The following is a 13,263-nucleotide window of genomic DNA, read 5'->3' on the forward strand; positions in this document are numbered from 1 at the left end:
AGGCACCGTGGGCTGGTCCGTCATTGTTTTCAGGGCGGCACCGTGGGCCAGATCTAAGCACCCCATGGGTCAGGATCTGGCCCCCAGGCCTTGAGTTTGACACCCCTTACCTAGACAATATTGCCGGTCTATTGACTAGTGTGCTAGTCAGTTTCAGGTGAGGCACTCTCTTCCCTGATTCCATTACCTTAAGAAGCTGGTCTCTGAGCCCAGGCCTTCCGCATGCCAATTATGTATTCTGCCCTGCAGCCCACTCCTTCCTACCTACCTGAATTTTTCTTATATACAGGTGTTTGAATGTCAAGACATGTAAAGAGTCAAACATTACTGTGGTTTAAGCACACTCTCTGAGTTGAGGAAATTTATTTATTTATTAAACTTATGATGACAGCTTTTTCTTTTTTTTTCTTTTCTTTTTTCTTTGCTAACATCACTAGCAAAGCTTTGCAACTTTCTTACCTCCCATTCTTTTCCTTCTGCAGACTTCAGTCGCAATTCATAATTACATCGTGCTGAATCATCATGCTGTAGGGATGGTGACCATTTTGTCCACACATACATTATTCCATTTATCATTTTGATTTCCAAAGAGAGGTTCGTGGGAGGGTTTGGCTTAACTAGGCAAAAGAAAATTCAGGTATGAGTATTTTTACTGCTCTTGCCAAGAATTCCTCCTTTTACATTTCTGCAGGTCAGCCTTTCTCCATGTCTGGGAATTGAGTCCTATCTGGAAGGTACCACAGTGACGTGATAAGAGCCATGGTGGCGCAGTGGTTAGAGTGCAGTACTGCAGGCTACTTCTGCTGATTACTGGCTGCCAGCAATTTGACAGATCGAATCTCACCAGGCTTAAGGTTGACTCAGCTTTCCATCCTTCCGAGGTCGATAAAATGAGGAGCCAGATTGTTGGGGGCGATAGGCTGACTCTGTAAACCGCTTAGAGAGGGCTGTAAAAGCACTATGGAGTGGTATATAAGTCTAAGTGCTATTGCTATTGCTACCAGGCCCCAATAGTTCCAGAACAAAAGATGTCAGGTGCATGATGAGAAAGACTAGTAGTTTACCTAAGCCAGTATTATCCATCTTTCCAGCATTTCATCTTAAGAATCTGGATACCCGACAACTCTTTTAACTAAGATATCAAGAATCAAATCTGGGTCTTAAAGCCCATAAAACTTTCATATGTATCATAGATCTTGTGACTGAGATAATTTCAGTCCGCTATTATTTTTCTTCTTCATTTTCAACAGAATTGATGACTAGTACTGCTAGCCTCTTCTGCCTACATTGAGATTAGCTTTGAGAAAACCATGATGTTGAACTACTCTGCCATCTTCTCTCTTTCTCATTTTGGACCAAAATAAAAGCTTGAGTTTCACTTGGCTTCTGCTCTTACCCATTTCTTTTACGTCCACGTAATGGGGGTCAGATAAATTACTTCCTGCATCATTGGTAGCTTTTACACTGATGTTGTATGATTGCCACAGCCTGGTGATTCTTTGATTAAAGTAACAGGAATTGGGCCCAGCAGATAAGTAATCTGGACATTCATGGATCTCTTCTTCACTGAAATATAAGCATATAACACAGAAATGTTTATATTTATCATATATATTAATCTAAACGTTCTATTATTAATAGTAGAATTATATGGATTGAAGAACTGGCAAGAATATGATTAGAAATACCCTAAATGTATAAATGATCGTGATTGATACTATAACTGTATAAGGAGATATTGAATAATGGAAGAATGAAGGATGGAACTTTGATTTAACTAAGGAAATATGAACAACAAAATAGGTGGAAAATACCTCTTTGAATATTATAGAGATATGAAAGGGGGAGAGTTAAAATAGGGATAGAAAATAGTGGGGAAAAATAATAATATATATTAATATGTTAAGATATACAAAAGGACAGAAAGATGGTTTAGAAATGAAGGGTGATAATAAAAGGCATGTATAAATAATATGAAATAACAGAAATGACATGTAATATTTAGGAATAATAAGACTATGTTTATGTGTACTGAAATGTATGTTACCCAGTTACCATACCATTCAGGCATTGATATGTGTAAAGAATATAAAAAATTAAAATTTGGTTGAAAAAAAGAAAGAAATGTTTATATTTATCAAAAATAAATAAGCATATCCTTAAATTACTTAAAAGCAGTATAACATTAACATTACTGTTGTAAGCACACAACATGGTATCAAACTTAGCTGATATCCTTAGGAATGAATTAAGATAAGAGCTCTGCTGGTCACCTAAATACCATTTAAACATAGTAAATCAACACATCTGGTAGTTTCCAGATCAGTTGGGAAGCTAACTGGAAATTCCAAGAACAACAATCTTAACATATACAGAGGGACCAGGCCTATGGTTTTTGCAACTTCATTTACAACTGTTCATTTAGTAACTGTTTGAAATTACAACGGTTCGGGGAAAAGTAATTTATGACCATGTTTCATGTTTATGACCATTGCAGCATTCCCACAGTCACGTGAACAAATTCAGATGCTTGGTAACTGACTCATATTTATGACGGTTGCATCGTCCTGGGGGCATGCAATCCCCTTTTGCGACCTTCTGACAAGTCAACCCATTGGGAAATCCATATTCACTTAACAGCTGTTTTACTAAGTTAGCAACCATAATGATTCATTTAACACCCGTGGCAAGAAAAATCATAAAATAGGGCAAAATTCACTTAAATAAATAAATAAATAAAATAAAATTTAATTTGTTAGCCGCTCCCTCTCCAAAAGGACTCGGGGCGGCGTACAATAAAAACCCATACATATATACATATACATACATATACATATACACATACATACATACACATACACGTACACGGAGGAGGTAACAGTCGTTAAATACATACAATAGTAATAATAGAATTAAAATTAGCAATTAAAATACCCTCAGTTAAAATTACAAATTTAAAAAAGACTGTCAGGTGGAATGGGATAAAACTATGGTTGAGCCAGGCCAGCTAATTGAAAACAACTGTACAACTGTATCATTTAGCAACACAAATTTGGACTCAATTGTGGTTGTAAGTTGAAGACTATATGTACAACAGTCATTTGTCCCTCACCCTCACCCTAACCTTGAGTCTACCAGATCTGGATGGTAACAATCCACATGGTCAATTAGTTCTTTCAGTTGCCCTGTTCATCTCTGAGTGGAAAACATTTGGATCCAATGAACATTACAGGTGAAACTCAAAAAATAGAATATCGTGCAAAAGTTCATTTATTTCAGTAATGCAACTTAAAAGGTGAAACTAATATATGAGATAAGACTCATTACATGCAAAGCAAGATATTCCATTGAACCTATGTGAAGAACAAAGTACATAAAAGTTATTATTCCCATATATTTCCCATATATTACTTTCTCATATATTCTTACCCAATGGTGTTGTAGAGCAGAGTATAATTTGTAGGAAGACCCCCATCTGAATTAGGTTCCCATCGGCAAGTAAATGTTTCATTTCCTTGGGACAGGCAACTTACTATTCTAGGTTTCCCAGGAGGAGATTGTCCTGAAGAATTGGAATAATGAAATTAGTTATAGTTAGCAGAATCATTACAAGCCTAGATTACGGACTTGAATTTGCCTTGGTTGCCACCGTGTTCATAATAGTTTATTTCTACCCTGATTTTCTCTCCCCAAAAACCAATAACATCCTACAGGAATGTGTATCACACTGCTAAAATACAAATATAAATGAGTACTAAAGCTATAATAAAACTAGAATAAACTAGAGTCTCAAATTCAAATTTGGGGGCGGGGGGGGGGGGGAGAAACATAATTAAAACCAAGACTTGGTAAAGATTAAATCAAGGAAGAAAGAGATCATCCTACATTTTAATATGTCAATAATATGCATATATATTGCAAGTAATGAACAGTTATTACCATATAACACATTGCGATCAAACCCGTCAGTCCTACAGGAGATCAACCCTGACTGTTCTTTAGAAGGCCAGATCCTGAAGATGAAACTCAAATACTTTGGTCATCAAATGAGAAGGAAGGGCTCACTGGAGAAGAGCCTAATGTTGGGAAAGATTGAGGTCAAAAGAAGAAGGGGATGACAGAGAATGAGGTGGCTGGATGGAGTCAGCCATAGCAGTAGGTGTGAGCTTAAATGGACTCCAGAAGATTGTAGAGGACAAGAAGGCCTGGAGGAATGTTGTCCATGAGATCATGCTGGGTCAGACATGACTTTGCAACTAATAACAACAAAAAAGCCTCAAATATTATAGCTGTTAAAGAACCGGACTTTGTCAGGGTCCAGGCCTCAGACTCTGACATTGAAGAAGCTACTCCAGCTGAACCAGTGGAATATTAGCCTCAGGAGATACCAAGCCAGAAATCACCTGAGACTGATCAAACTCTGAAGCAGTCAGATGATATGATACAATCTCCAACACATGGCAAGTAGAGTGGAGACCAGAGCAAAGATACTCAATCATTCTCCTTGCCAAGCCAGGGGGAAACTCTTAATTAAAAACAGCTTTTTGCAGCCTGATTTAATGGCAGCCCTACCCAAGTTTTTCTGTTTGATCTCCTGATGTGATGTATGATTTCTATGAATCCTGCTTATGAAACTGGCTGACAAATCTGACTGGCTGTCTGAACATTGGACTGGATTTTGAATACACTTCTGTGTATTGCTATTGAGGATGAATCTACTCAAGCAACCATCTTTTCCCAGACAAATTGTTGATTTACATTTCTTCCCTTGTTATCTGCTCAGCCTTGATCTGATCCAGACTGAGAGCCTTCTTAAGTTAGCCTTTGAGAATATTCATATCTGAAGACAGAGCATCAGAAAAACAGACGTATGTAGGAGAGCTTGGCTCTGTCAAGAAACAGCTGGTCTTATAAACCATTCTGCAGTATCCTGATGAAAGAAGCCACTTCTCAACTTGGAAATATCACTGGAACAAAATCAGTTTATGAATGATAGTATGGCTTTTATCTTAGAACTCCTACCCCGTTTCCCTGAAAATAAGACCTCCCCAAATAATAAACCCAATTGGACTTTGGAGCGCATGCGCTAAAATAAGCCCTTCCCTGAAAATAAGTCTTCCCTGAAAATATTGCAACAGAGCAGCAGCCATGAGGTGGCCACGCTCACTGCCTCCTGCACCTCAAAAATAATAAGACCTCCCTGAAAATAAGACCAAGCGCTTAATTCAGGGATCAAAAGAAAACAAGACACTGTCTTATTTTTGGGGAAATACAGTAGCTGCAAAGACCTTACATGGAATTGACTCATGTTATTTTCTGACTGTCTTTCTCTCCTTTTTGTACATTGCCTTCCGTGAGTCAACTTGGATTATTAGAATGTTGAGATAAATCTATTAGATTTACTATAACCTTAACCCAGATAAGCTTTCCGTCTTGTGAAACTTCAGCTGAAATGGCTGCCAAGACAAAAGCATGCCAATCACCAAATGTTTTAAATCTACCCTGGCAAATATGGCATCTATGACACAAACCAAAGTTTCAGCATATTTCAAGCTCTGGCAATAAAAGAGAAGGTGGCAGCACAACTTTGCTGTGACAAAGTAGGAATATTCAGTGTAAAAAAGCACAGCTGCTGCTTTCTCAGTAGGCTAGACTGTTATGATATACAACAGATGGACCAGCAGACAATAGAAGAACAATTGCCAAATTCTTATTGCAGTTGCCAAGGCTATTTTTCCAGCTGCCTGGCTTTTCCGGTTACACAACAACAGATAAAGAGTATTTTGTTGTCTTACTTTAGTATTTTGCCAGATTTCTTTTTTCTAAAGTTTCAGCTTTTCCTAATCAGATGCTTTTCAGCTGTGCTGGACAATCAATCACCATCTCTCAACAGCGTGCCTTCCCAATCAAATGGGGAATTCATGCCAGTAGACTTTAGTTTTTGAACATATGCTAAATTTAGATAACATTCCTTTCTTTTACTCATGAAGTTTAATTTATGTGTTGCTTGTTAACTGTTATGTCAATAGTTGAATTGCACATATGTATGCATGTACAAAGTAAGCTAAAGATATGAAAGAAATTTACATTTAAACATTCTAAAAACGTTTAAAGGTAGTCCTGTTTTATTGTAGATAATTTTTGCTAACATTTCATGATAGTAGCAATAGCACTTAGACTTATATACCGCTTTGCAGTGCTTTACAGCCCTCTCTAAGTGGTTTACAAAGTCAGCATATTGCCCCCAACAATCTGGCTCCTCATCCATAATCCAGATTACTAGTAATAGTTTAAATTTCTCACTTTTTCCATGGGGCTCTATGTTTAAATGAGATCTATATCCAAACTCATCTTCTTGGGGACTATAAATATCATTTCAGTTCCATGATTTTGAAAGAAAAGATAATTAAGATGATTCTATGACCCTGTTTCCCATCTTTTTATTGATGATACTGAAGTGTTATTTTTCCCTCTAGTCCCAATCCATGTAGCTACCCAAAGGAAGGGGGCTAATGTTTATTTAGTGTTTATTGTTGTTCCTTCTGGTCAGAGTGCTATGCCCAAAGCAAACAATGTCTGAAAAAAGGAAGGCAAACATGGACATTAGCAGGCATCTAATCATGGCTAAGGGTGGTATGACCAAAAGTCAGAAATGATGGATGATGCCACAACCAACACCTGGTTGCCAACTTTGGGGAAAACATGGTCTAGACAATTTTTATTTTTTTGTTAAAGCAACTTGAGTTTTTTGATGCTTCGAAGCTATACAATAATATTAGAATACCATTGGTAGCACAGCATGAAATATGGTAACAAATAAAAACACAATATAAAAGCAATAAAAATATAGCAGCAGGCAGAAGACCTTAAAAGGTTCTATGAAATACTTGCCTCTAACATTGTACAGTAAATTAACTTATTAACATGTTAAAAATATCAGAATTACAATGTTTTGACATTACAAAAAATAATAATAATGCCAGGAATACCTTATTGGGCTAGGCTATTTCAGAAGTAAGGAGATGGCAAGAAGGGATTGTCCAAAGTAGTACTTATTGCATTTCTGCATAAGATAGTATCTAGCGCGTGGTCTCTGAGATTATTTAGGACAAGGGTGTCAAACTGGATTTTTTTGAGGACCGGATCAGCACTGTGGTTCTCCTTCACAGGCCTGCAGGGAGGTGGGGGGGAGAGACGGGATGGATGTCTCCTGCAGCACCCTGCTGGCCAAAATAGGGCATGGGGAGAATGCTCCCCTCCCCCATGTCTCATTTTCAACCTCCATGGCCTCCTGCAGCACTCTGTTGGCTGAAAATAGGCTGTGTGGAGGCCCGTTTTTGGCCGGAAGAGTGCTGCTAGAGGCTGGGGAGGCTGAAAATGGGCCATGTGGGGGCTTCCGTGCAGCCTGTTTTTGGCCAGCAGAGAGTTGCAGGAGGCCATGGAGGCCAAAACCGGCCAGTCGTTTGATATTTGCAGGCCAGCCCCATGGGCCAGATTTAAGCAATCTGTGGTCTGGATGCAGCCTGAAGGTTTTGAGTTTGACACCCCTGATTTAGGAAGTCTTTCTCAATCTTGGTAACCTTAAGATATGTGGACTTCGACTCCCAGAACTCCCCAGTAAGTATAGTTGGTTGAGGAATTCTGGGAGTTGAAGTCCAACCACCGTGAAGCAACCAAGGTTGAGAAACAGGAGATTGGCCGGGGTTGATGACTCAGTTATAGTTTCTATGGAACAGATTGAGCTTTTTTCAGTGGGGTGGCAGACTTTAAGGTGGAATGATACCAACTGAATGCTAGAAATAAAAGTTAAACATTAAGAACTATTAACAGTAGAGGCAGTTATCACGTATACTAAATTATTTCAAAATTGTAATGATAATGGGGAAGAAAGACTCACCATCAACAAACCATACGTTAAGATACGGTAACAGAACAAATGCTTCTAATATTGATTGCCACAGCTTCATGCCTGGGCCCACTTTCGCCTCCAGGAAGAAATTGGAATTCACTGGGAAAAGAGATAAGACATAATTGTTTTTGACACATATCCAGAACAGAATAACAGAGTTGGACCTTGGAGGTCTTCGAATCCATGGAAAATATCCAATGGGTTATATTTTCAAAGAATTCTTTTATGATAATTTAAAGGATTGATTAAGCATTTGACAAAGTTTTAAATGAGATTTCAATAGAAAACATGGCACGATATGGGCTGAACTGTCTACCACTAGCTGGACACAGACATGATTGAACAATTATACCCACTGAGGTTTTTTCCCCCCCACTAGTTTCATATCTTACTTGATGGAACTGTCAAGCAATCACTACTAGATGCTGAACGTATTTATAAATAATTAATATATGGTATTAGAAGATATGTTGATCAAATCTGTGTATTGTGAGGAAACAGACATTTTAGAGGGCACTATCAAGATACAGAAGGACATTGATAAATTGGAGCAAAACAGAACAGCACAGAACAGGATAGATAGGATAGGATAATGCAGAGTAGAGTAGAGTAGAATGGAATAGAATAGAATACTGCAGAGTAGAGTAAAATAGAATAGAATAGAATAGGACAGGGCAGGACATAGATAGGATAAGATACTGCAGAGTAGAGTAGAGTAGAATAGAATACTGGAGAGTAAAGTAGAGTAGAGTAGAGTTGAGTAAAGTAGAATAGAATAGAATAGAATAGCAGAGATGGAGGTCTTCTACAGTAGTCTTGGTTCAGGCAGGAAACCCTATATCAGCGATGGCGGACCTTTTTTGGCTCGCGTGCCAAAAGGGGGGAGCGCAGGGGGGGTTGTGCGCAGGTGTGCCGTACCCGTAATGCAATGTGAGACCCCTCAGTGTGCATGCGTGCATGAGAGGCGCTCCCCCCATTTTTTGCATGCTTTTTTCGCCCTCCCCAGGCTCCAAGTCTTTATAGGAGCCTGGGGAGGGAGAAAACAGCCTCCCCCAACCCCCCAGAGGCCCTCCGGGGACAGCGAAAAATGGCTTTAAAAAAGGCTCAACTCAGCTGGCCAGTGTGCGCATGCGCGCTGGCCAGCTGACAGGGCAACGCCTTGCGTGCCCTGACAAATGGCTCCATGTGCCACCTGTGGCACACGTGCCATAGGTTCACCATCCCGGCCCTATATCATTTCAGACAAATAGCTGTCCAATTGCTTCTTAAAAACTTGAATTCCAGCAGAAACAAATGCAGAGTCTTTCATTTGAGTAGGGAAAAAACATTAAAGGTATGAGCATATTATAGGATGTGGGAGATGCTAAAAGCACATCTGCAAAGGATTCTAATTAGGGAGGGAGTTAGAACAGAAATACATACGAGGGAAAAAGCCTAGCGGACACCTGAAAGCAGCAAAACAAGATATTTTTTGCGTTTTACATCACATTCGTGGTAGGGAATATGAAAGGCATTAGACACATAACTTTTAGGTCCAACAAACATAGCAACAGAAAACAATTCTGCTCCAGTTTCTGAAGATGGTAGCCTTCAGAGAACTGTGTTGTCTCCTAATCTTCTCTAGCTTAGTGTACACATCTTTTTTCAAAAGATTCTCGCCTTTCTTTACACAGCAAATATTGGAGTTCCTCAAAGCAGCTATAAAACTGGTTTGACCTCAATTGCTACATCAAATTACTGTATTATAGCAAGGGGCACACATATGGAATCTCTACGCATGACTCTTGTAAACTAGGCTGTTTGGTTCTGGTATAGGTGAATGCATGCAACAGCTTCATTTCAACATTTTTTTTAATGGTGAGAACAAATAAAATCTTGCAAGAAAACATTTTTTCCATTTAAATTGTTTTAATTAGAAGGAGGCTAATCTGACAAGAGAAATAAACAGGAGCACAGAGTTCTGATGATTATATTTATCTTCATATTAGGTTTTTCCAAACTTGATATTCACTCTGTAATTATTTTTTAAAAGTGCACTTTCCCAAATTGTTTTTCTTTTATCTGAGCACAGAGACTTGAGTTTTCAGTTGCTAATTAGTTCTTTGCTTTCAAATTTGCATATACCTGTATGTTCCTGAACATTTTGTTACACCTTTTCCAACATTGTTTCTGTCCCGTCTTTCAATGTTTTAAATAATAATTTAATTTTTTTATTGTGTCCCAATTCTTTTAAAATCACTTTCCTGGTTTAAAATAAATCCCATTTAAAAGGAATAACTTAAGTCCACTATGCTTATACTTCCAGCTAATCCTCTTTTATTCCTTTCGTAAATTTGCCAGTTCTTTCCTATCATCGACCTGGATTAGACATTACATAAGCCATGAAATACTTAAATATAATCTGTTAAATAACCCAACGTTAGTTGGTCACACATTAGATTAAACCATTCAATAAAATGTTCATACTTTAATAGATCCATACCAGAGATGGTATTCAGCAGATTCTGACCAGTTCTGGAGAACCAGTAGTGGAAATTTTGAAATGGTAAATACCACCTCTGACTGGCCCCACCCCCATCTATTCTCTGCCTCCAGCTGATCGGGAGGAAATGGGGATTTTGGAGTATTCTTCCCCTGGAGTGGGGAGGGAATGGAGATTTTACAGTATCCTTCCCCTGCCACACCCACCAAGCCACGCCATGCCCACCAAGCCACGCCCACAGAACCGGTAGTAAAAAAATTTGAATCCCACCACTGATCCATGGTGCACACTTAACTAAAAGTTGAGACATCACAATGTATAAATCTAGCCATTATGTTCCTTCACGTTTAAGTCATGACACATAAAAGGCCAGGATTTCAAACACATGGTTGTGGCTGCCATCTTGACCTTTCTAACTCTCCTTGAGGATGCCTCTCGGTAGTACAAGCTTTGCCGCATCTTACTCAGTTACTAAAATATCACTGATTTTTGATGGCTCCTTTTGTTAAACTTTATTTGGATGTTTAGAATTCAGGCAAATAGAAAGTCTATTCTTTTAGACCAGGGGTGTCAAACTCAAGGCCCAGGGGCTGGATCCGCCTTGTGGGTTACTTAGATCTGGCCTACGGAGCCACCCTGGAAACAGCGAAGGACTGGCCCATGGTGCCTCTGCCAGTGAAAATGCAGCTCAGCTTGGGCTACCACAGGCACCCCCGACACAAGGGATGTTGAGCTGGTCATGCTCACCCTAGCCATGCCCCCCTCCCCGAGGTCAAACAGAACCCTGATGTGGCCCTCAATGAAATCAACTTTGACACCCCTGAGTTAGACTGAATGACTGATTTCATGCCATCAAGTCATTGTTGACTGCTAGAGATCACATTGATATATTTTCTCTATGACTACTGATCCTTCAGTCACTCCACTGGTGTCCCCATCATCATTATAACTGAGACCGTCCATCTTGCCACTGGTGATTGTCTTCTTCTCTTTCCTCCCACCTTTGCAGATTAGAACTTCTGCCAGAGAACTGTGTCTCTCGATAATGTGCTATAGGATGAGCTTGGTCCTTTGTGTTTCAAATGAGAAGGGTTGATTTGTTTAATGATTCCTTTATTTGTTTTCTTGGCTGTCTACGGTATTCTCACGAGAAAACACCAATTTTCAAGAGCTCTTTCAATACTTCCTATCTTACTTCAAAATCCAACTTTCCTTTCTCATATGAGATATCATTGATAGCATGATTCTGATATTTGTAGATGGGAACTCATCCTGACCTTTGAATAACTTTTCAAAAATCTCCATGGCTGCTCTATCAATGCTAGTCTGCAGAATACTTTCTGAATGCTTGTTGATGGTTGATCCTAAAAGGAAGAAGCTATTAACTGCTATGACACCTTCATTGTCAGTAAATGTTTATTCAGGTAGAAGAAGTAATCACAATTATTAATAATTGTCAATCTTTTTCTATGGAACAATGCAACTGGTTTGTAATCTAGTGTTGGGAGAAAATGAAACTGGGGCCATCAAATATTGGTAAAGCCTGCTTGGATTGCTTCTTGTTTCCTTAATAAACAACACGTTTGAGAAAATACATCCCAACCATTATGCTCACCAAAATAAATCTGATGCAGCTTCTCCAGTCTTTGTTCATAGGCAGGAAGCAGTGACAACTGGTAGGAAATTGGGCACATTTATCAGAGAAAGGACACACAAAACAGAAATATTGGCAAGGAGGCAACTGAAGAACCATGGCTTCTCATTCCTGAAAACAAAATGAATCAAAGTCAGTCAAATGTTTTGTAATCCAAGACATTAAGACATAGTTGAGTCAAATGATTTTGGCTCTAGAATCAAAACACTTTGCAATCACTTCTCTCTCTATGGGGCATTCATAATAAAGTAATAACAAATCATTTGACTAATGATTTACTCTCCTTTTGCTTTACTTACCGTAGTAACAGGGCTGTTCCAATCTAGCTTATAGCTCAGGAATTTTTCCTGGATTTCCATAAATGTGCCATCAAGGACCTTGCTTAGATCTTTTTCAGACCAGCCAAATCAGCTATATGCTGCAAGAATGTTCAAAATCATCTTCAGGCTGAACGTTAATATAATATTTATGTTTTTAAAAAGTTGGGGAGAAGAAGGGGACGGGTGGGCACTCATCTAATTTCAAAAATGTAAGTAATATTAGCATTGAAAAATGCACTTTAAATCTGTAGGACAGTGGTAGATTAGTAGTCAGCCTTCAGATGTTGCCAGTTCTATTCAACTTGGGCGTGTATGTGTGAAAGAAAATGAAACTGCAGTCCAACACGTGGAAAAGTAAGTGGTGTCCAATTGTTCTGGAGATTTTGTTGTTGGAAGTGTGCTTGGGCTCTGCTAAGCAATAGAAAATTATGCAAATGATTACATGAGATGTAATGAAAGCTAATGTCTTATAGCTATTAAAGTGCTGGAGAGTGAGGAACGTATAGGAAGTAATCCATCTTCAGGCACAGAAGTTCACCTGTGGATTTGAGCTGCTCACTCTCCTAATTCAACCTTCCACACTAGTTGCGGTTGATAGGAAAAAACCAGGAGGGAGGACTATGTATGCGATGGTGAGCTCCTGAATAAAAGCTCCAATATAAATCTAATGAACCAGAGGTTGTATTCAGCAGGTTCTGATCAGTTCTGAAAACCGGTAGTGGAAATTTTAAGTTGTTCGGAGAACGGGTCAATACCACCTCTGACTGGCTCCATCCCCATCTATTCTCTGCCTCTTGAGTCCCAGCTGATCGGGAGGAAATGGGGATTTTGCAGTATCTTTCCCCTGCCACGCCCACCAAGCCACACCCACAGAACCAGTAGTAAAAAAAAATGAATC

General features: G+C 39.1%; 1 protein-coding gene across 5 annotated transcripts in view; it reads right to left on the bottom strand.

The window, feature by feature from the left end:
- The window catches only part of PRLR (prolactin receptor), a 203,824-nt gene that overhangs the window by 25,424 nt on the left and 165,137 nt on the right, over positions 1-13,263 (bottom strand). For all 5 annotated transcript variants that reach the window (XM_081942883.1, XM_081942879.1, XM_081942882.1 and 2 more), the window contains 5 exons: positions 12,007-12,156; positions 7,898-8,008; positions 3,430-3,562; positions 1,397-1,566; positions 460-617 (listed from right to left, as the gene is read on the bottom strand). In XM_081942883.1, the coding sequence (XP_081799009.1) occupies positions 460-617; positions 1,397-1,566; positions 3,430-3,562; positions 7,898-8,008; positions 12,007-12,085 (651 nt within the window). In that variant the 5' untranslated portion in view covers positions 12,086-12,156. The remainder of the gene's footprint in view (positions 1-459; positions 618-1,396; positions 1,567-3,429; positions 3,563-7,897; positions 8,009-12,006; positions 12,157-13,263) is intronic.

The sequence above is a fragment of the Natrix helvetica genome (genome assembly GCF_964273705.1).
Source record: "Natrix helvetica genome assembly, chromosome: 2".
Lineage (NCBI taxonomy): Eukaryota > Metazoa > Chordata > Lepidosauria > Squamata > Natricidae > Natrix > Natrix helvetica.